The sequence below is a fragment of the Podarcis muralis genome, chromosome 5 (assembly GCF_964188315.1).
Source record: "Podarcis muralis chromosome 5, rPodMur119.hap1.1, whole genome shotgun sequence".
In the NCBI taxonomy this organism is placed as follows: domain Eukaryota; kingdom Metazoa; phylum Chordata; class Lepidosauria; order Squamata; family Lacertidae; genus Podarcis; species Podarcis muralis.
The window spans coordinates 46,326,881-46,350,405 of NC_135659.1; the positions used below are offsets into that span (position 1 = coordinate 46,326,881).

The window sequence follows — 23,525 nt, forward strand, 5'->3', positions numbered from 1 at the left end:
CATGCTCAACAACCTTCCAAAATATCAACTCATTTGGAATTGTATCCAACTAAATTATTGTGTGCATGGAACAATTTCTGTGAGAACACTGGAACTTCTTGCTCTCTTTCCTTACACATCCCCAGCATTGTCCCCAAATCTAATCTGCATGATTAGTAGAACCACCAGGGTAAATATGATGAGTCTACAGGAGGAAGAGAGACAAAGAGAAGTTTCGTTTCATGCAGACAATTGTTTAGTTAAAGACAGATTTTGGAAAATAACACAGAAAGAAACTGAAGAAAACTAATTTCCTTTACACATAAATTAGAAGCTATCCTGTGCCCTAAGCTTCCTGGAGGAAAACATTTATAACCCCCTGCCCCAAAAGGAACAGTTTTCCCTAGTTGTTTCTCACCAAGCAGGGCTGGTGTTGCATTAGCCATTCACTTACATGCTTCCTCTGGTGACCCCTGATGTCATTAACTGACATGTCTCAAACTCCCATCATTGCTTGAAAGGCTTTAGCTATGGCTTCTGCCTGTTGCATGGCTGCTAAGAGCAATTCTCAGGGACTATTTAAAAGGGAGGATAAATGGATGATGGTGATAAAGGGACTACTTTGTAGTACACTGTGACTATGCTGTGAAACACTGAACAAAATTGTTCCACCTTGGTTTCCACAGCAATTACAAATTCAGGGGATGTATAATTGAGGACTGCTTGGTGTGTGGATTATTTAAAGTTTGCATAGCTTGAGGATTTGGACAGGATTCATAGACACTGCCTTCATTGCAGGGGGTTGGAGTAGATAACCCTTGGGGGGCCTTCCAACTCAACAATTCTGATTCTATGAACAGAACAAGTCTACGCCTCCTATGTCATTAATATTGATGCTTTGGTAACGCAGAAGTCCCACATCTAGCCACAACTCAGAGTGAAGAGAGGGTTATGTGGTCTCTCAGCAAGCACAAAGGCAGGTAATATTAGGGGGACCTCCTCCCCAAAAGAAGTTTCTAGTATAACAATATGTATAGGATCCATTTTCTGTGGGCAGGCTACATTTAATGTTACAATATGATAAATTTAGTGAATATATTATGATTAATGTATATATTTCAGATTTGAGAATATTACTTCAGAGATTTAGGTTAGGGGTAGGCAATCTGTGACCCGTAGTCTAATTTCATGTGTCCCTTTGCACTTTGAGCTCTTTTCCCACCTACTGCTGGCTTTGGCTCTACCCACTGCTCACATATGGCTCCTAACAGATTGCCCTTGAAATAATATGCCCCCTTCGGAGTTCTTCATCCCTAATGTATACTAAGTTCACTGCAAGGATTCTGTACTTCAGTTTATCCCTCCGAATATCAACAGAAATCTTGTCTCAGAATAAAGGTTTTGCTGTTACTGAACAATGCACCATCATGTATCAGTAACTGACATTTATAAAGCATACCTCCAATGGATCTGCAGAGAAAACAAGATCGTCTTTAAACCCAATGACAAATGTGACACTAGTTATGGTGCTAAAAATGCAAGCTTTTATCTATCTGAAGGCCCAATATAACCAAATAAGGGAAGGTTTTTGAGGATGACATCAGAACACATTTCAATAACCATATTTCAAAAGCCATACAAGTATTTTCAGACAAAAAAATTACAACGTAGCAAAGGATGACGTGTTCCCCATTTTCTTCTTAGAAAACTAGTGTTCAGTTGGGCATAGGCAGGCATAGGCATAGGCATAGGCATAGGCAGGCATAGGCATAGGCCAGGATTGGCAAAGCAAGCGGGCCCTCATATCTGGCTCCAGTTGTAGTAAGGGAAGGAGGATGTACAGGTAAGGAATGGCATTATAATAAGAGACTAGAATTCTCATTCCTATTCCAGTTTACCCCAGTCCATCAAATTCAAATGAAGGCACTGAGGAAGGACAGCTAGATGCTCCAACACTAGTAACGTGTGTCCTCCCTCAAAGAGGGTATGTGTTGCAGTGAGACCTGGAGACTGACCTCCTGTGTTGTGGGTGGGTATATTGGACAAGCCACAACACCCGATTGGTAGGTCCCTCGTTGCTGGGTTTAATCTGGCCAATGGGGTGCAGTCTAAATGGATCGAGGGACCTATATAAGCCTATGCACATGACCCAGAGCTTCCTCTTTCGGCTCATGCATCGGAACACCCGCCCACCTCTCCCTATATTTAGGATATTTTGCGACTGACCTTGCTATGCTGTCGTGTGTTGTCTGTCGTTGGGACAGGGGCACGGCAGGAATTTTCCCCACTTGGCTGATTGGCTGTTGCCATTTGGGTTTCGCCTGCCGCGTAGCAAATCGTCACAACTCATAAGGTTGCGGATAGGCACTGGTTCAGGTGACAGGGATGGGAGAACTGTCTCGCCATCCCTATGTGAAGGGTATTCCATTAAAGGAATCCAGGGACTCAACTCAGTTTGGTCAACCACCGAGCGCAGGTTGTGCCCGTGCCTGAGTCCAGGGGAGCACCTGGGGAGTGGACATAGTCCGTTCCCAGGCTTTCCGCCAACCTCAGGTGTTCACCCTTGGCTGACCTATGATAGAGCTCTGGGTCAGCGCTACCTGCAAGGGTGCAGGGAGCTATTCGAACCAGAGCCTATGCAACCGCTCACTTTCTGTAATAAAATTGTGGCCTAAATTCTGCCAAAAACCAAACTAAAATTTGAGTCAAATGTGTCTTTATTTAGGGGGGAGGTCTCTGGGTCTCCTACGGGCTTTTTGACCAGGAGGGAGAAGGAACTGACTCGGCCAGTCAGTCCCTTCTCCCTCCTTGGGGAAAAGCACCCAAGAGCAGCATGCTCTTTAAAGGCTGCGTCGCTCCTTCGGGTTTTTCGACCCAGCTTGTGGGGCTGGCGGTGGGGGGAAGCACTGATGTCCCCCACCGCCAGCCTCAAAGCTAAGGTGTCGCACGCCTTTCCGCCACCCCCCCACCCAGCTTGTGGGGCTTGTGGGGGGGGAAGCGCTGCTTTCCCCCACTGCCAGCCTCAAAGTCGGGTCGGGGAGCGGCGCTAAGGCGTTGAGCGCCTTCTCGCTGCCCCCCCCCAGCTTGTGGGGCTGGCGGTGGGGGGAAGCGCTGCTTTCCCCCACTGCCAGCCTCAAAGCCGGGTCAGGGAGCAGCGCTAAGGTGTCGCGTGCCTTCCTGCTGCCCCCCCCAGCTTGTGGGGCTGGCGGTGGGGGGAAGCGCTGCTTTCCCCCACCGCCAGCCTCAAAGAGCAGACTCTCCTGGCATCAGCGAAAGCAACGCGAAGCCTCCGGAGCGCAGGCTTCGCGTTGCTATCGCTGAAGCCAAGGAGCCTGCATTCGCCCCATAGAACGCACACACATTTCCTCCTCATTTTTGGAGGGGAAAAAGTGCGTCCTATTGGGTGAAAAATACGGTAGTTCTTCTGCCACTTGCAAATAATGTGCAAGCACTGTGATTCAAGCAAGTTACTATTTTATTTTTATTATTTTACTATGGGGAAGGGCCTACTAGAACATGCAGTGAATGCAAGCATTCAGTATTAACCAGCACCTTGATCCAGCAGTTTCCTGGTGGTGCAGAAACAGTAACATGCACACTAAGCCCCCTGTTATAAAGCTCTTCTCCACTTGCCTCAGTGTGGGGGAGACTACCCCAACATTAGGAACACTGGGCATAAGGTTACATTGATAAAGGCACACAATATTCAGTATCAGCATTGGCCATATACTCCGAATAAATCTGTACTTGTAGTCTCACCTCTTGTAAATATACTAAAGTGAACCAACATTTGATAAAAATGCTACATTCCATAGAGGATGCATGTCATCATACAAACTGTATGAGTTGCATACAGATACGATTTTTTAATGTGCATTTTATTTTACATTCAGTCTTAAATTGATAATGCACCACTGATATTCGTAACTTCTAGTACACATCAGTAACCACTAATCCATATAAGAGCAATTTCCTAACTATGGATTGCCATCTAAAATAATTTACTTCTAAAAAATGCATCATCATCTTCAATACCTACACAAGCCAGCAGAAATGCCAAATCATAGTAAAAATAAATTTCAATGAATTAAGCCAAGACCCTTTAGATACCACGTAAGTTGAATATGTTATTTAAAGGCAACATTATTAAATACTACTTTGTTCTGCTATAAGGTGTTTATCTCTCAAGAGGCTTTCCTTTCTGCAGGCAGCGAACACAAAAGCTAGAGAACTGCTGCAAAATTAGAACTGCAGAAGGTATTCCTTTAATAGCTGCAGTTTTCTACTGCAGATTTCACCCTTTATCTGCATCATGATACACAATACAGCCGCTACTTTTTGAAGAATGCATGTGATGTGGTCTCTTTGTATTAACAATTAATTAGTTTGCTCTCAAGAATAAGTTAAGAATATGTCCTCTTTTTGTGTGGAGCTGTAAAAAATTATTAATGATGCTTAATGCAGCTACTAAAAAGCCACATGGCAGCAGAGTCATTAAGACACCATAGCAGAGGATAAACATATACACAATTTGGAGCGTAAGGTTTATCACTGGAACTATTTGAGGAATACTTTGCCAGAATATTAGGATCCTCAGTACTAAATAATAGTACTGAAGATAAACCACCACAACAGTTTGCAGTTCACAAAAACTAAGTAAAGAATAACATGAATCAATCTAATTTCTACAACTGAATTCTCACTGTTTCAAGTAAAGCATTTTATCTGCAACTCATCTGACACTGAAAAGTAAAGAAAAATATCAGATGTCAACAGCAGAGTAAATTACAATTTAAAGGAAAGATGATAACCAAAAAAATGGGAGCATTTTATAAAAAAAGACCATTTATTAGGAATTTCAAAAGGAATTAAGGGAATATATAGAAGTACAAATGAAAAATACAGTACCTTACCCTTTCTACTGGTGAACCATAGCATGCAATGACGAAACATAGCAGTAACAGATGGCATTGGAGTTGTAAATATGAATAAAAAGATAAAATAGCAGGAAAATGATGTTTGGCAGACAAGAACAAAGAAATAGTGATGAAATGAATGAGAACTTGTAGATCCTGAAGCAAAAATCCACCTTTAAATCTGCTCCCTCTGGTCTCCTCACATATTCAAGCCTTTAAGTTCAATATCAACAAAAGCTGCAACCTCACGCGATCTCGTGGCTTTCTCCATGCAGAAAGGCACAACAGAACATCTTGATAATAAAGATCGGTGGTGCTTTTTTTGCAAGCAAAACCCATCAACGAAAGCCCATTATTCTCTCCCCCCTGACTGATATATCCTTTAAATTTTTAATCTCCAGATCCTGCCAAAGCTACCGTCCTTTCTAGCACATATGTATACACTGCAGATATAAATCCCTGCCTAACCCACAGTGCTCCTGACTCCAGAATGTTCCCTGTACATTGATTCATGCAGTTCTGATTATAAAATGCTTAAAATTAGCCCACTGAACTGTAATTCAATATAATTTTCTGTTATTTATTCTAATATAAGAAATCCTCTTCTTTCAGCTCACCCTGGAAATGGAAGGTTTTCTGATCAACAGTTATTGTGAAGGTGCTGTCGTCCTCATCATCTATACCAATCACAGCTCCCTGTGAAACAAAGAGCAAAAATTCTGATAAGGCAGAGCAGTGACATCAGCAGCATGCAGTCTATTGCTACACGACCAGAATGCAAAATTCATGAACAAATTTTCGCAAGGCTTCCAGAGTCAATACTTGAAAATTAAATGAGGAATTTTCAAAACCAGTTTTATTCCTTCTTTAGTTAAAGCCCTATGTGCATTTTTCTTCTGTGTGTTTTGCTTTTTCATAAGAGGATAAGGAATTTTGCAGTTTAAAAACTTGCATTCTATAAAGAAAATAAATTTACAATTAAAGAAAGCCTCTGGGAATTTCTGCTATTCAATCTATAAAACAGAGCTATGAGTGCCTATATAATCATCCATATCAGTGCAATGCCTTTATTAGGCCAACCAAAATATCACACAATCTTTTTAGTTCTCAATAGTTCTTCATAAGACTCTTCATCAGCCTGGAAAATACCAAGCTTGCACACTACTTTTTAGACATTTTGACGGGTGTAATAAAAGTATTTATTTAAGATGGAACGTTTAATATTAGTCAACATTGTTATTGTTACTTTTTGCATAAAATCATGCAGCTCCATGTACCTGAGAACACCATCGTGCATAAATTTCAAAAAAGAATTTACAGTGCAATTGTGCCGAGAGGTTCTGCAAAGTTCCATCGTGTTCTTCCATACTATTGAACATCTATTATAGGCTTGCAGAACTGAACCCCTCCCATCCATTAGCAGATGTCATGAGTGACATCAGCCAATTGACAAGTAGGCTTGGTTTGAGAGGAATGGCCTTACTGGCTTGGTCCCCTGAGGGACCAAGACTGACCCATGGGCTGGAGGTTTCCCACTCCTGATCTATATGATGCTTCTGGGGGAGGTTATCAGCAGGGTTGAAGTGCTGTGAGGATGGAAGCAGTGTCAGCAATATGAAGATGACAATGCATAAGATCCCTATTTTCTAAACTAGGTGAAGTTGTACAGTTGATGGACTATTGCCTGGAGGCAGTAATAGGGCAATAAATGGAAACTGAATCCTGACAAGATGGTGATACTATGGGTTACTTGTTCTCAGGTCCACAAATTTGGTAGATGGCCTGTTCTGGACAGGATTGTACTCCCCTTGAAAGAACAGATATAGAGATGGTCCTGGATCTGCTTTGGCATTGGAGCTCCAAGTGTTCTCTATAGCTAGGGATGTTTTTCTGCAATAGTGGTTCTCAAGCTACAGCCACTCTTGGACTGTGATAGCTTTACCACAGTGCCCCATGCTCTGGTAACCTCCCAATCAGATTACTGCAATGCACTCTATGTGCTTTAAAACCACCCTGTGATCTTCAGATGAAGGGTGGTATATAAATTTAATTCATAAATAATAATAAATAATGTGGGACTACCCTTGAAAATGGCTCGGAAGATGCAACCAGGGCTGGGTGATATCAGCTTTTCAACATTGCAGTGTATCACCAGCTAAACATTGTGAAATAACAATGCATCATCATGTTGAAAAGGAAGGAGCATTATTCTGTGCCGGGGTGAAGCCAAATCGCCTCAGCCCCTTCTGCTGCCAGCACCCGGCGTGGAGAGAGGAGGAAGGAGCGTCAGCCCGACAAAGTGCCGGGGTGAAGCCAAACTGCCACCGCTCGCTCCACCACATCACTAAAAAGGAGGCCACTTTTTGAAGGGAGAAAGGTGTTCACAAAACAATTCACCACCCACTTTACCATAAGGTATTCACTGCTCAGAGAGAAAGGAGGCAGCCAGAGAAGGTAAGGCGCCAGGCAGTAGGCAAGCCCCAACTGCAATATACCGCCAGGTATATTATGCTCTGGGCCTCAGACCTTTCCTGGACGATGTACTGATACATCGCCCAGGCCTAGTTGCAACAAGTGCAGAATACAGCTGCCAGGTTGTTGAACAGTATAGCTAGTTAGAACTAGGTAAAGGTAAAGTGACCCCTGACCATTAGGTCCAGTCGTGGCCAACTCTGGGGTTGCGGCGCTCATCTCGCTTTATTGGCCAAGGGAGCCAGCATACAGCTTCCGGGTCATGTGGCCAGCATGTCTAAGCCGCTTCTGGTGAACCAGAGCAGTGCACGGAAACGCTGTTTACCTTCCCGCCAGAGCAGTACCTATTTATCTACTTGCACTTTGAGGTGCTTTCGAACTGCTAGGTTGGCAGGAGCAGGGACTGAGCTACGGGAGCTCACCCTGTCGTGGGGATTCGAACCGCCGACCTTCTGATCAGCAAGTCCTAGGCTCTGTGGTTTAACCCACAGCGCCACCCGCATCCCTTAGTTAGAACTACATAACACCAATTATGAAGATCCTTCTCTGGTTGCCTATACATTTCTGAGCCCAATTTAAGCTGTTGAAGCTAACATATTTGGACTGGGAGACCAAATCTTTTATCTCTTTTACTGCACTTTAGGATTAGTGGAGGGATCCTTCCTGTTGTTCTACCATTGTGAAAGCACATCTATGGTGGAACCCATCTCTGGAATGCCCTCCACTCAAAGGTGCATCTGGCACCAACATTACTTAGTTTTCATTTCCAGGTAAAGATGCCTCTTTGCTCTGAAGCTTTAGGTGAAGGCTAGTGGCTGACCAGTTAATATTTGCGTATATTTGCATGCTGTATTACAAATTGATTTAGTGGACTCGTTCTGTTTTATGTTGGCATTTATTGTAACCCACCCAAGGATCAGTACAATGAAAGGTGGACTTATAAAAAGGAGGAACTATAAAAATAAACATCACCTCTCATTATGTACTCTAGGCTACAAAAGTTCCATGCACAGCAGCAGAAACATCTCCTATAAAGCTATCCTTAACTCTCGGGTCCCAGAGAAGTGAAAACAGAGAATATATTTTCCATGGAATAGGGAGGCAGAATGGGTACTATCTTCCTGGCAATTCCATTCAATAAGGTCTAAAAAAAGTTGCAACGGTGGCAAGAGGGTGGCAGGTGTAATATGACAGGTGCAAAAAAGATGAGTGACTGCCCTCTCAGTTGCAAGGCTGCTCAACCTCCAAAAGCAGGTTGAACTATCATCTGTGCCTGCAGGAAATTGATATAAATCATTCAGTACAGGCTCACAGGCTCGACACATAACCCACATTCTGCCACAAGAGTAATGGCAATCAGTGCATGGATAGTGCATGATGCAGCTTACAGAAGGACAGAGAAAAACGTACCCACAAGTACCCACAAGTTGTACAAGAGATGAAAGGTCCTGGTTTGTGGGTATCTCATAGGCATTTGGTTAGCCATTGTGTGAACAGGATGTTAAGACTAGATTAGCCATTGGCCTGATCCAGCAGAGATAAATGTTCTTATGTGCTTACACACTATTATGTTCTAGTTATGGAGCAGTATTTATCGAGGGGGGGGACACATCACATTATTCAGAATGAGAAGATTTCACATCAAAATCCACTGACAATTGAAAGACTGGACTTATTTCCATTTATTTTTTCTAATATTTCCCACATGTTTCATTTTAAATACATTAACAGTCCAGTCTGCAAGTCCATTTTTATCACTCGTGGGGCTTACTCCTAAGTGTATATAGGACTGCAGCCTAAGGCACTTCTATACACGCTTACTTGGGAATAAGCCCCACCAATGTACTTGAACTTATTTTCAAGTAAGCATGCCCAAGACTGAGCCACAGAATGCTCAATATCAAAAGGCTATATTTTGATCATACTGTGTACAGATTAATTCCCCAGGGTCCAAGAGCTTTTCTTGTTATTCCCCAGCTGTGCCTTGAGAAAAATTGATCCTACCTCCTGAATTGTTTAAGCAAAATCTCCCTTTGGATTTTAAGATCCAATTCAGTGGGTAAGATCAGATTTTTGCAAGGCACAACCATGGAAAACGAGAAAAGCTCTCAGACTCAGGGAATTAATTAGTCCACAAGACAATCAAAATATGGGTCAAGTGAAAGTATGGAGAAGCCTTTGAGCTACAACTAAGGTCACTATTGTAAATTATTTAACTGTGACAACTGAATATTTTGCAGCAAGAAATTACATCTTAAACTACAATATGGAACTGCAATATGGAGTCTGTTTTATTGTATGTGAAAGGCTATTTTTACAATGCATGCACATCAGGAATTTTGAAAAGCCATATTGCAACAAATGACAAAAAAAGCATTTTGCTGTTCCATTTCCAAGATACACACAGGTGACTTACCAAATTCCAGAGATGGTTAGGCCTTAATTACATTAGCACCCAAATTATTTACTATTTACTACAGTTTCAGGTTAAGAACGGACCTCCAGAACGAATTAAGTTCTTAACCCAAGGTACCCACTGTATACCATTGTATTTTAAAACTGCTTGAAAATATAATTATGACCTAACATGCTCTTGACAAAAATAAAAAGCTTCTACCATGTCCTTTTTGGGATTCATAATTTTACAAAAAGCTAACATATGCTCAGGACAGAGACAAAACTAATTTAATATCAGCTATAAAACAAACTGTTTAAGTAATCCACACAACTTTTCCCTTTGTTAAAAACCAACTTCCAAAATCAGACTATTTGGACCTAAAATCTTGCAATAAGCTAACATGAATTACAAACTATTATAGTAAAGGCATGTACAAAACACAGCTATCATATATAACTTCTATCCTATAATATTGAACGAAGCTGAAACTCCCCATCCCTGAGCCCTCTAGTCTGGTGGTGCTGCTGCTGCTTATGCCAGATCACTCCATAAGAAAACCATGCTCATTCACAATTTGATTGGGACAAGCGGGCTGATCTGGCTTGCATTCCTGAGACTTAGGTGGATGAGCTAGATGGGTCTTGACCTTACCTAGGGCTGGGCAATGTATCATCCGAAACCAGCTTGAAGTCCATATGACTTGGCTATATATCACAAATCATAATGTGTGTGTGTGTGCGTGCGCACGCGCTATGCAAAAATCACAATGTGGGAAAAACTGTGAAGCCAGTCAATGCTTCTCTCCATTCCTGCAGTCCCTGTTAACTCTGCCGGCTCAGCAAAGTCTGGTAGATAAGGCAGAATGCTCAAAAGCTCTTTCTACAGTGGGAAAACCCAGTGCAGAAAGAGTTTTTAAGCTCTCAGACTTGCTAAAGTCTGAGAGTTCTCAGGTTCTGGGAAGGTCTCATGTGGGCTCTGGTAGGCTGTCACAAGATCTTGGATAGCTCCACAAGATCTTGCAGGAGCTTCCCAGAGCTTGCACGAGAGTCTGGAAAGCAAGTGTGAGAGCTTAAAAGCTCATTCCGCAATGGAAAAACCTGGCACAGAAAGTGTTTTTAAGTTCTCCACCTTGCACGTGTTTAATTTGTGTGATTTCAGCTGGCAAGTTGCAAGTCAACTGTATACGTACACGCACAAACATACATATCTTAATTCAGTCCAACATCTAGCATAAATGGCTGTCAACTACCAATAAAACCTGAAAACAGCCAATAACTCAAAGGGACAACTGTGCAGTGATGCCAAAGACAACTTGAGAAGCCTGAAATGTCAAGCTAACATCACCACCATAGCTTTTTTAGTCGATTTTGAACAAAAACACAAACAGAACTGCCATAAAATGGGCAGCAACCTGCCTCAATTCCAATCTTAAAGGCATATAGACCTCAAAGAATTTTATAATGAAGAAAATATAGATTGCATTTAAGATATGGAAGGAAAATATAATTTGTTCCTCGTCTTTAATTGATCACTGACAGAACAAAACAAAAACCATCTCAGAGGCTAGCAAAGTGTTTGTCAAGTATATCCCACAGCACACATCTAAGAGATGTATAAAAACAGATACTTACCCTCAATCTAACACAGCCTCTGCGTGATCCCCGCATCATCTTATCCTTTGACTGAAATAGAAAAATAAGTCAGCTAAATTAAAATTTCACCACTGCAAATGCTTCAAAATTGTTCATACTCTTGTTATCTACACACCAACTGTCTTGTGATTCCTCACAATATGTACACATATAAAAATGAAAGGTATCTACTTAACCCATAAGATTTACCACAGATATGAGGCACTCAGATTGTGTATGCTAAATTTTATCATGTAAGTGCCTCATAAAGATCTATTGAGCAGGAAAGTGGCTCCAAAATAGTAATTTCTTACTCTTCTCCAAGGAAAGACGTTAAGAAGAAACTAAAGAGTACAAATAAGTGGTTCCAAAGCCCACTCTCATGATTATGACTATAAACTCCTCCCAGTCCCGCTTACATGCGTCTTTACAGAGCAGGAGTCAAGCTACCTAACACCTCACCATTATGCCTCTACTTTTTTATTAGTCCATCTGTAATCCACCCCATTTGTTGTTTAATAATTATGGGTTCTCCTAAAACCAGATTCTGCTGCCCTATAACCCACTAGATACCATAAAAATGCCCCAAAATGACACTGGTCCAGTTCCCATGCAACTTTAAACGAATGGATTAGCAATATATATAAACCTTGCCTAGTAGTTTAACTATCGTTTGTTTACTGCCAACAAGCCACAATAGGAAGCCATTATTTGCTAAATGGCTTACAAACCTTGGTTTGCTTTAACTATGGCTTAGCATTATATGGGAACCCAGCACCATGGTTTGCTTGATGATCCCACCCCAGAAACTCACCAAATTGTAAGCACATAAGGCATTAACAGCTGGAAAACAAATGCTGGAGAAACAATACATGGGTTGTTTGATTGTCTGTGGAACAACTTGGGGTTAATTTATGGTTTGATAAACAATCCACAGCTTAAACAAACCACAGTTTATGTGTGAACTAAGCTGCTGGCTCAATTTGCATGTCACAGTAAACCACATTTAATAGTTTACCATGAACATGCCTTTCTTAGCTGTTTGTCTCCTGTCTGCTATTGCTCAAAAGAAACCAACAGCTCAGAAAAGTTAAATCATAGTTTACTGTAACATTCTAGTAAGGCCACTCTAGTTTGAAAGCTACAGGAAAAACATTTGTCTGTCAGCGGAAAAATTAGTAATCAGCCACAGAATCCAGGACTGGGGAATAAAGATGCTTAGCAGCCTTTTGTTCTAAGTCGCAACTAGGCTAACAGACTGAAACAAAACTATACAGAACAATATGTTCCACCACACAGAAGACTGCAAACTCAAAAGCAATAATCAAGAAGAGGGCCTCCCTTATTTGTGTTTAAGAATTCAAAAAGCAAACTAGGCTACTTAGCTCTAAGGGCACAGGCATATGACAATCTATTCAACAGAGGGAGTAAAAACCGAGGCAAGATGCAAGCTGCCATTTCAAACAAATTTTTCTTTACTTAAAAAGTGGTCTCAATCAGTTATTTCCCTTCCTATTAAACCTGCAAATAAAAGTTTAAGGCTGTTCTCATAGAAGCTAGAGCTCATTTTGATAAAATGTATTCTACGGCAGACTCATGCCTCTGTTCAAGTGTTTTGCAAGCAAGCTTGGGAACAACAGCACCATGCCATCATACATTTTATTTACTGCAAGTGTGCTAAGTTCTGTACACAACACCAGTGCTTATGCCCAGAGGATTTAGACCTGGTTCTCACAAACAGCAGATGGAGTCATAAAACCTGTAGTAAGCTGCCTCACTTCAAACTGAAGTTAAGGATTCATGTAACTGAATGCTTTTTTTATCTAGTTCCCCGTCTAGCACATTGAAAAGTGGGTATCAGTGAGAAGAGTTGTAGCCTAGCCTCTTCTACATGCAGGAACCCTTTTTGTGAAGCAGCAACCCTTTTCTGCGAAGACTTACAGTCCGAAGTGATATGGCTGAACACTGACCACTTGTAGCAGGAAACCCCCACCCCCACCCCAATCATTCTGTTTGTACAAACTTCACACACACACACACTCACACACTACATACGCCACATTTCTGTTATAAATTCATAGAAAATCAACCATACATTGGATTTGCACTGTTCCATTTTTATTTTACTCCATATGACAAGAACTAACAAAGGGGGGGGGGGTTGGCCCTGGTCAGCCAAAATCCCTTCACTGTCTCAGCACATCTGCAGGAGCCCTGCCCAGATGATCCCAGACAGAAGACAATCAAGATCACAAAGAACTTGCATATGGGAGTGGATTCAGCATGGACTGAAACAAAGGACAATGATCAGATCTTCCCTCAGGGGGCAGGAAACTGCAAACTCCCCTTTGTCTCCTGGAAGTGACTCATGGGGAGGGGGGAAAGGAGGAACCAGCCAGGTGACAAGACACTCAGGTTACCACCAACTCCTCCCTCAACCCCTCCTTTCTGTAATGTATGCATGATGTTTCTGGGGGTGGGCTTGACCTAGAGGAGGGGAATTTCAAAAGTTTTTATAAGACCTTGCACACTATTTTTCTGGGTCTTTCCTCTCACCTGCAAGTGAGGGGAACACCCTGTCGCGACAGTCTTTCTTCAATAAAGACCAGGCCTACAGGCTGCTGATTTGCTTCAATTTGCTCTGGTTGGTGCTTTATTTTTGTCCAAGGGAGCCCTCAGATTTTTCCGGTAACACACTTCACCTGCTATCTGTCAGAACTAACTAGCCTTAGATTAATAGGATATGAGGAAGAAGCAACAAGAGGTGACCACTGATGTATGGAAATAGCTGTATTTCCTCGCCTTCTGCTACCATACTATCTGTCCTCCTAGATCATATGTATTATTCTTATTACGTATTGAATTTATACACCGCCCTATACCCGGAGGTCTCAGGACGGTTCACAGAATAAAGTCAAAATATAAAACCATAAAATACATAAAATGAAAACAACCCAATAGCAAACCCCCCCCCAAAACCCCACATTTTAAAAGGGCATAGGATGTAAATCAAATCAACCAAAGGCCTGGTTAAAAAGGAACGTTTTTGCCTGGCGCCTAAACGTGTATAATGAAGGTACCAGGTGAACTTCCCTGCACATTCCATAGATGGGGAGCCACTGCAGAGAAAGCCCGTTCTCATGTTGCCACCCTCCTGACCTCTAGAGGAGGAGGCACACAAAGAAGGGCCTCAGAAGATGATCTCAGGGTCCGGGTAGGTTCATACAGAAAGAGGCGGTCCTTGAGTTATTGCGGTCCTGAGCCATTTAAAGCTTTATAGGTCAAAACCAGCACTTTGAAATGGGCCTGAAATTGGTAGCCAGTGAAGTTGGACCAGGATCAGCATAATATGTGCAAACCGTCTTGCTCCAGTGAGCAACCTGGCTGCTGAATTCTGCACTAGCTGAAGTTTCCGAACCATCTTCAGAGGCAGCCCTATGAATAACACATTGCAGTAATCTAACCCTGAGGTTACCAGAGCATATACAACAGTAATTAGGCTATCCCTGTCCAGATAGGGGCATAGCTGGGCCACCAGCCAAAGCTGATGGAAGGTACTCCGGGCCACTGAGGCCACCTGAGCCTTGAGCGACAGGAAAGGATCTAGGAGTACCCCCAAACTACGAACCTGCTCCTTCAGAGGAAGTGTAACCCCATCAAGAACTGGCGATCTCCCACCCATCTGGTCTAGGGAATCACCCACTAACAGTGCCTCAGTCTTATCTGGACTGAGTTTCAGTTTGTTGTCTCTCATCCAGTCCATTACTGGAGCAAGACACTGGTCCAGCACTTCCACTGTCTCACCTGCAGATTTAAAGGAGAAATAGAGCTGAGTGCCATCAGCATACTGCTGACAACGTACTTCAAACCTCTGGATAACCCCACCCAGTGGTTTCATGTATGTTTTTCCAAACAGGCACCTTATCCTTACACACATACGTTAAGAAAGATAACATCTAAAATAGGTCTGTAATAGTCAATCAATGAATCTAACCAATTGTTTAAAGACATGTAGATGGCTTTTTATAGAGCACTCAATTAACTGGGCATCATTTCAGAGGGGTGTTTATTCAAGCACGTACAGTATAGGCTCAGACCTGGCTGAACAGTTTGGGCAGTCTATGCAACTAATAAGACAGTTGCTGTGAAAGTTAGAGAACAAATACCACTCTTCTTGTGGGTGTCAGTATCCAGAATGCCTGTGGCTGACAGCAAACTGCTGCTTCTTCAGTCAACTTACACTACATGAACTTCATTCCTTTGGTTAATGTGAGAAGCCCCAGCCTTCACACCCTTGGAGAACCATCACTGCATTTGCACAAAGATCCTATTTAGCATCAAGGTTTGGAGGAAGGCTGGCATTATATAACCAGTGCATTGCCAAGGAACTCGGAGAACTTCAGAAGTACTATCAGGCATACAAGCCCCTGCAGTTCTTCCCACTTCCCAACTTAGAGCTGGAGAGTAGAACAAGGAATTGCTCTTGCCCTCATAAGAAGACGCTAAGTCAAGGATCAATGGAGAGGCAGGGCTCTCGCAACTAGTTTTTGGTTTGATTGACATGATCAAATAACTGTTTGAGATGAGGTTTTAGAAATAAGAAAGAAAATATGTGAAATGAGTGAATAATCTAAAGCAGGCATAGGCAAATCAGCCCTCCAGATGTTTTGGGACTACAACTCCCATCACCCCTAACTAACAGGACCAGTGGTCAGGGATGATGGGAATTGTAGTCCCAAAACATCTGGAGGGCAGAGTTTGCCTATGAAAGCATTTACCAAGTAAGTGTAAATACTAGATGAAGGTTGCTATCTTGACAGAAATAAACTAACATGGAAGCAGTTTCAGAATCTAATCTACTGCCTGGGATTTTTCCACTGCATTGACATGAAGAGGAAACTCAAAAACAATGGGCCTAAAATTCCCAAGCCAAGAAAGGAGGAGAATCTCATATTTTGTCTCCATCTTGTGGATACTCAAAGCAATAGCAGCAGTTCTATCTAGTCCTCTTGTGCAATATATTTCTGTAAAATAGCAAATAGAATTCATAACATCAATGAAGAGTGACTATATACTAATATAGGCATACACTGCATATTTATGAAGGTAAACCTCTTTAAAAGCTAAGCCACAAAAATCCATTTTAAAAGCACAGAAGGACCTAATTCAACCCAACATAAGGGGATCAGAGGATGGGAACAGGAAAGATTTCTCTAGAAAGAGAAAGTAAGTTGACTACTGAACCATAATACTGTATAGATCTGCAAATATGTCTTATTGAGCAACCCTTGAGAATAAATTTCAAGTAAAAACAAACCATCTTAACTTACTATGGCTGCAATGCTATATTCACTTGCCTTGAGTAAGGCCCTTCTGAACCTAGTTGACTCCCTCGGTGTTTGCCATAAATGTCCAAATGATGTGAATATCTTCCCATCTGCATTATTGAGCAATAGCAATATTTACTGCAGTATTAACTTTTCCAGATAATGCCAGGCTTGTGAGAGGTAGAGAAAAAGATTAAGACAATATACAACTTCATGCTTAATGTCACAATCATAGGCCTGTCAGGATAGTTTTTTTTTAATTTGTTATTTTCAAGCACACCTTTAGAGACCTGAACCAAGAGGTCAGTAAAGAATTCCCAGAACTAGCCATGCCCTAAGCTATAATTGAGAAAGAAGATATTTCAATACAGGCACTGATAACCCACATCTCTGTTAATGATGAAGGGTTAATTTAGCACTTTTAAATAACTGCAAACTTATCTCTGTTTTTCTACTCACTTTTTTATCTTTCATGAGCTCATAGATCATCTGAATACATTAAAGTTTAGTTGTTTTTCAGGTCTCTGATATGACATATTGGGTCTATATGACATGTTTAAGAGCCTTGCTGGATTGGGCCAAAGACTGATATAATCCAGAACTCTTTTCTCACAGTGGCCAATGTCAGGGACTGGATAGACACCGGAGGGCACTGAGGGATGAGCAGCTGGATGCTGCCACTGCTGCCACTGCCCAGAGCTTGAGACGGTGCCTCTTTTTGCCTCTTTCCTTTCTTCCCTCTTACTCGGTTGCCCTCCTCTCTCTCTCTCTCTCTCTCTCTCTTATTTCCTCTTCCCCCCCCCCACCTCGCTTCTCTCTCACTCCCTCAGCCTCACGGCCTCTCCCTCTTTCCCTCCCAGGGGGGATTTTGTCACACACCCCTAGGCGTGACACCTGGGGCGCACCGCCCCCCCCCCCCGCCTCCCCTTGTGACGCCCCTGCTTACAACCTCTTTTTGTTTTAACCAACTTGTTCAAATTTGGTAACATCAGCAAGCATGGCTACTGCACCCCTAACTCAAGTAACCCTAGGGCTACTAAATTAGGTTAAACAGCACAGATCCCCATACCAAGCTTGGGACTCCACCTTCTATATCCCTGCACTGAGAACACTGTTTATTCCCACTCTCTGCTTCCTGTTTCTCAACTGGTTACCAATCCATATAAGGACCCTTTCTCTCATTCCATGACTATTAAGCTTACTTGGGAGTTTTTGGTGAGAAACTTTAACAAAAGCTTTTGAAAAGCTTTCCTAGAACAGTCATTAAGCTAATTAGCCAGTAATTTTCCAGATCCTCACTGAATCTTTTTTTTTTTTTTAAAGTTGATGTTACAGTGGCCTCTTTTCAATCTTCAGTAACGGAGGCTGATCTTAAGTCAAGTTACAGTGTGACCAAAACAGCAGTTGGTGCAGAGTTATGCAGAACGTAACAAGTTTGATTCTCATGACCAAAGTACACATTATTCAGAAGATCTATGACTGAATCTTATGCATAGGGCAGGCAATTTGATCAGAACAGTGGAGGGGGCAGGATAATGTTTAACCTTTTTCCATGCAGTTATCTGAGTTAAAGTTTCCCTGCAATATGTTCACCCCATAGGGTAAAATCACACCCACACAAGCATCAGCTTGGAGGAGCAATTTGCCTGGAACTTACATGGAGCAGGCAGTGTTGAACATACAGTAGGGCTGCTTCCATGATCATATTGGCAGTTTTCCATGGCTGTACAGTGTTTCAGTTAAAAAAACAACAACACGCACACACCAGAAAAGCCAATCATAGATCTCCTACATCACATGAAATTTTATCTTCAACAGCTGGAGTTAAACAGAGACAAGAAGTCTGACCCCACCCCAATGTGCCTCTGCATTCAGAACAGGAAACACAGACTTAGACCATGCAATCTACAAGTTTCTGCAACACAAACTACCCATCATAATGACGAGCATTTCCCTATCACTGTGAACTATCACAATAAGAGTATCATAGAATCATAGGAGGGTTGAAAGGGACCATGAGGGTCATCTAGTCCAACCTCCTACAATGCAGGAATATTTTGCCCACCAGGCAGTTCAAACCGACTCTGAGATTAAGAGTCTCATGCTCTCATGACTGAGCTATCCCAGTTACACTAGTAGTTACACGGAGGCAATGTTGCCCATCTGGCTACGTGCAAAGGAAAAGCACGAGAGATAGGAGTTGGAAGACAGGGGGAGAGGGTATCCTCCATATACTATCCTATCAGGTCCATACTTCTCACATTTTGCAAGCAGTAGCCATAAACCTTAGCTGTCAACACTATACTGTAATTACGGTACACTACAGCACTTAATTAGGGATGCGGGTGGTGCTGTGGTTTAAATCACTGAGCCTTGGGCTTGCCAATCAGAAGGTCGGCGGTTCAAATCCCCACGATAGGGTGAGCTCCTGTTGTTTGGTTCCAGCTCCTGCCAACCTAGCAGTTCGAAAGCACGTCAAAGTGCAAGTAGATAAATAGATACCGCTCTGGCGGGAAGGTAAACGGCATTTTCGTGCACTGCTCTGGTTTGCCAGAAGCGGCTTAGTCATGCTGGCCACATGACCCGGAAGCTGTCTGCAGACAAATGCCGGCTCCATCGGCCAGTCAAACGAGATGAGCGCCGCAACCCCAGAGTCGTTCGTGACTGGACTTAATGGTCAGGGGTCCCTTTACCTTTACAGCACTTAATTACCAAAGTTCAGGCCTACACGAGCAGGAAGATACTCATCTAACCCCAGGCTCACCAGGCTCATACTACTGCATTATGAGAGAGCTTGCCAAAATGCTTATCTGCCCCCTCCCATTCAGGATTACTTTCAACCCCCAATTTGTTGAGGACTGAAAGCAAATCACAAAGATTATCCAGTGCAGAAGTGTGCACATCTGATTTCCTAACAGGCGTTTATACTTTTATCTGTAAAACAAGCTCACCAAGAATCTTGTTTTGAACAGATGTGAAGTATCAGGTTACTTATTGCAAGCAGAGGGAGAGTCCAAGGTACCAAATGAGAATGGAATGCAGTTACCTCATGCAGAAGATTTATGTAAACAGTACAGTGCTTATTTTCCTTTGTGGCAAAGCAGCATCTTGCTGAAACAGAAAGAAACTGTATCTAAAACCTGCAGTAGAGTTCTCTGTTTCCAGTTTTGTGTACAAGACATAATGAGGTTGTTGTTCTACAGCAATGTGTACAGAAGAAAGCCTAGATTGATCTTGATGTATTTCTCTTATACAATTAAATTCTTTGTACATTTCCCGCCTGAAAATTTAGATCCCTGGGGCAAAAAATTAAACCAGAACTAAAGTTACAGCTGGCAATGAAATAGAGTTTTGCTTAAGGACTCTTTCAGCCATTGGGTTTGCTCACTTTATTTTCTCAGGCATTTCCATTCTCCCTTATGAACTCATAGAAATGGCAATTTCAGTGTTCTCCAAAGTACATGGAATGGTTTAAGATGAGCTATACCTTTAACACCCCAACATCAGCAAAATTATAAAGACCAGGTGAGTTTACATTTACCCACTATGCTTGCCTGTTCTTTTGTTGATGAAAATTTAATGTTCTGCAGAACCTGAAATTTTTGGACAAAGAATATACGTGTAAAAGGAATAGAGAGAAGTTATTCACTCTTTCTTGTAATACTAGAATTCAGGATCACCCAATTAAGCTCTAACTCAAATTAATGGAGGCTAAGGCTATCAATGTCTGCTGGTCATGATGGCAATATACCACTTCCAGAGTTAGAGTCGCCATGCCTCTGCATACCAGCTGCTGGGGAACAGCAACAGGAGAGAGCTGTTACCTCATGTCCTGCTTGTGGGCATCTTGTAGGCATCGTTGGCTACTGTGGGAAACAGGAAACTAAACTAAACTAGGTAGGCCTTTGGTCTACTCCTGCAGGGTTGTTCTTATGTTCTTAAGTTTCAATTGGAAAGCAATGAATTCAATTAGAAAGCAACATATTGTGAACATATCCTCACATTAAACTCTTTTTCTTTCAGAAGAGCCTTCCTATTCAAAGCTCATACATCTTAAGAAAAAAGATACAATAACTATGATAAAGACAATCACACTGCATCGTGTTGGCAAATTCAAATTTTTAAACAGTGTATATGAGTTTGAAACATAAGCATATTTGAACTGTTTGCCTGCAAAGTGAATATATTCACAAGCCAACATCAAGGCAAGTACTTTTACAGCTTTACTTCAGGCAATGAATCACTGTGACTGCTATTTTAACCATGGTTTGTTGAAGAAACCATGAACCATCTCACAGATGAATGAACAAGTCACATCTTATTTCTTGAAAGCTTAGTTTGTTTTCCAGTGGCTCTTGCCTCATGCCTTTGTAGTTTGGTGAGTGTCTGAGGTGCAATGGTGAAACAAACCATGATTAAGCAAGGCTGCTGGGTTTGGCAGTAACACTAAAACCACAGTTAAAACAAGCCGTGGGTTGTAAGCCAACAAGTCGTGTCTCCACAATGTTGTTTGCTGATAGAAAACAAATCAGGCTTAGTTTGTTGGGCTGGGTTTGTGTGCTCAACAAACCATGGCTTAAGAGTTATGTGCAAATTGAGCTCTTTGTACAGTACTAGCACAAGAGCAGAACACCAAAACACAGATCTCCAGATCTCCATCCTTAGTCTCTTATATTCATGCACCCAGAAAGGAAGCCACACAATACTATTCCATACCTACTATGTTAATTGTTCCTTATAATATTCCTACTTGGGAGGAAGAAGAATGCAAGGGAAAGAAGCAGAGACAACATCAGTGTCTGCTCCAGTCCGACTGTCCTCTCCCCACACCCAACTTTACATGTTTGTCTTAATACGCCAAGATTGTAAAAATGCCTTGAGTGTCTTGACAGAAAAGCTGTATTTAAATGGGGCAACTTAATTTATTATTACTACAATTTATTACCCACCCTCACTCTAAGGTCACAAGGCATTGGTGTAGGCTTTGTAAGGAAATGTAAAGCAGTACATTCACACCCTGTTGGAAAAATCTGAGGAGGGGGGAGAATAAAGGGTCACCTAACCTAAATTAAAAAGTGATATTAATGGTTCCTGCATCCATATTGGAGAATTGCAGCCCTTCATACCTCTTGCACTACTGCAGCAGGAAGTAGTATTTAATGTTAGTCCTATTTTTAAAGTAACACCTCTTCCTAGCACAGGTTCTTTGCCCTTGTTATATATTTTCACAGCAATATATTATCATTCATAAGAAGTGGCAGCTCTTACATGCTAACATGTTGCACACTCAAGGCAGAAAGCATCTGCCGGTAAAGTTGCTGACAACTCTATTTAAGAATGCTTTTATCTGAAATATTACCCCCTAAATGGTTATCTTCCCTTTCAATATACATACTTTGAGATCATAAATTCCCAATATAACCCCAAGGACTAGCTCATCTGCCAAAACTTCAAAATTCTACCTCAAAACTTAGCTGCTATCATCATGTTCCATTCTTAAAGTATTAGGACTGGACATTCCTACTGCTTTACCCACCCCACTTCAGTCACCAGAACTAAACCCATATGGCAATTCTATGGTGTAAGCCTTAAAATACACAGATGCCTCTAGTCTATTCCAACCAAAGACCACAATGGTAATCTCATATTTCCACATAACACTCGCATGATCAAACTTATAACATGTCATAGTCTTAAATGTTACTAACCAACCCCAGTCTCCAGCTTAGTCAAGATGCCAGGCTGCCCTCAATAGGGTTTTTTTTCTGTTGTGGTTGGAATTCCTTCCCACTGAAACTTTGGCAGGCACATTCTCTCTTCTCAGAGGGAGTGGTCATAAAACTTACCTTATTCACTGTAACTTCTGCACCTAGATTAAGTTATTTGTATTCCTCTGTTTTTTATTCTGACACTGTTTATCCCAGTGTTTCCCAAACTTGGGTCACCAGCTGTTTTTGGACTACAACTCCCATCATTCCTAGCTAGCAAGACATGCGGTCAAGGATGGTAGGAATTGTTGACCAAAAGCAGCTGAAGGCTCAAGTTTGGGAAACACTGGTTTATCCCATGCTGCTGCTATGTGATTAGAAGTTTTCCCTGTTGTTTCTTAGACCTGAATTGGTTTTTAATAATGAATCATTTTTATTTATTTTTATTTTAAGTCACTTTGAAGTCAGTATATTTATAGATCACCTTTCGGCCATAATAAGTAAGTAGCAATAGAGTGACCTTACAGTTACTATGGCTTGTTTATTTTACTTAATTTTATTAATTTTTATACTGTCCTTCATCCATAAATCTCAGGGAAGTTCACAACATAAAAAATACATAATAAAAAACAAAATACATAATAAAAATAAGAACACCCCCCAGACACAAGCTAATAACCCCTGCCTCTGCCTGAAGATTGTTCAGTAAGTAACATTCACACACAAAAAAACATATAGTATACTGTATTGGTGATTATTAAGAAAAGGTAAATGTTTCTAGTGGCAACTAAGTAAAAACAAAACAAGTGCAATTCTATACATGTCAACTCAGAACAAAATCCTATTGAGCTCAAATTACTCCCAGTTAAATGTTAAAAGACTGCTACCTATGACTAACCCTGAATAAGTTGCCAGTCTATAATGTTCTAATTGAAACCATAAAATAAATTTGGATTGAACAAGTTATGTGCTAATGAGAAGTTTTACCACACAAAGCACCTGCTAACTTGCAAAGTTTACCGCTATCAAAGACTACTACTATCCGAAGCAGCAACACTCAATTTAACTGAATCTTAAACAATTTACTGAATTAA

The 23,525-nt window shown here is 41.6% G+C and overlaps 1 protein-coding gene across 4 annotated transcripts in view; it reads right to left on the bottom strand.

Moving 5' to 3' along the window:
- The window catches only part of OSBPL9 (oxysterol binding protein like 9), a 61,647-nt gene that overhangs the window by 37,047 nt on the left and 1,075 nt on the right, over nt 1-23,525 (bottom strand). For all 4 annotated transcript variants that reach the window (XM_028733503.2, XM_028733501.2, XM_028733502.2 and 1 more), the window contains exons 2-3: nt 11,397-11,447; nt 5,513-5,591 (exon numbers count right to left, since the gene is read on the bottom strand). In XM_028733503.2, coding sequence (XP_028589336.1) covers nt 5,513-5,591; nt 11,397-11,447 — 130 coding nt within the window. The remainder of the gene's footprint in view (nt 1-5,512; nt 5,592-11,396; nt 11,448-23,525) is intronic.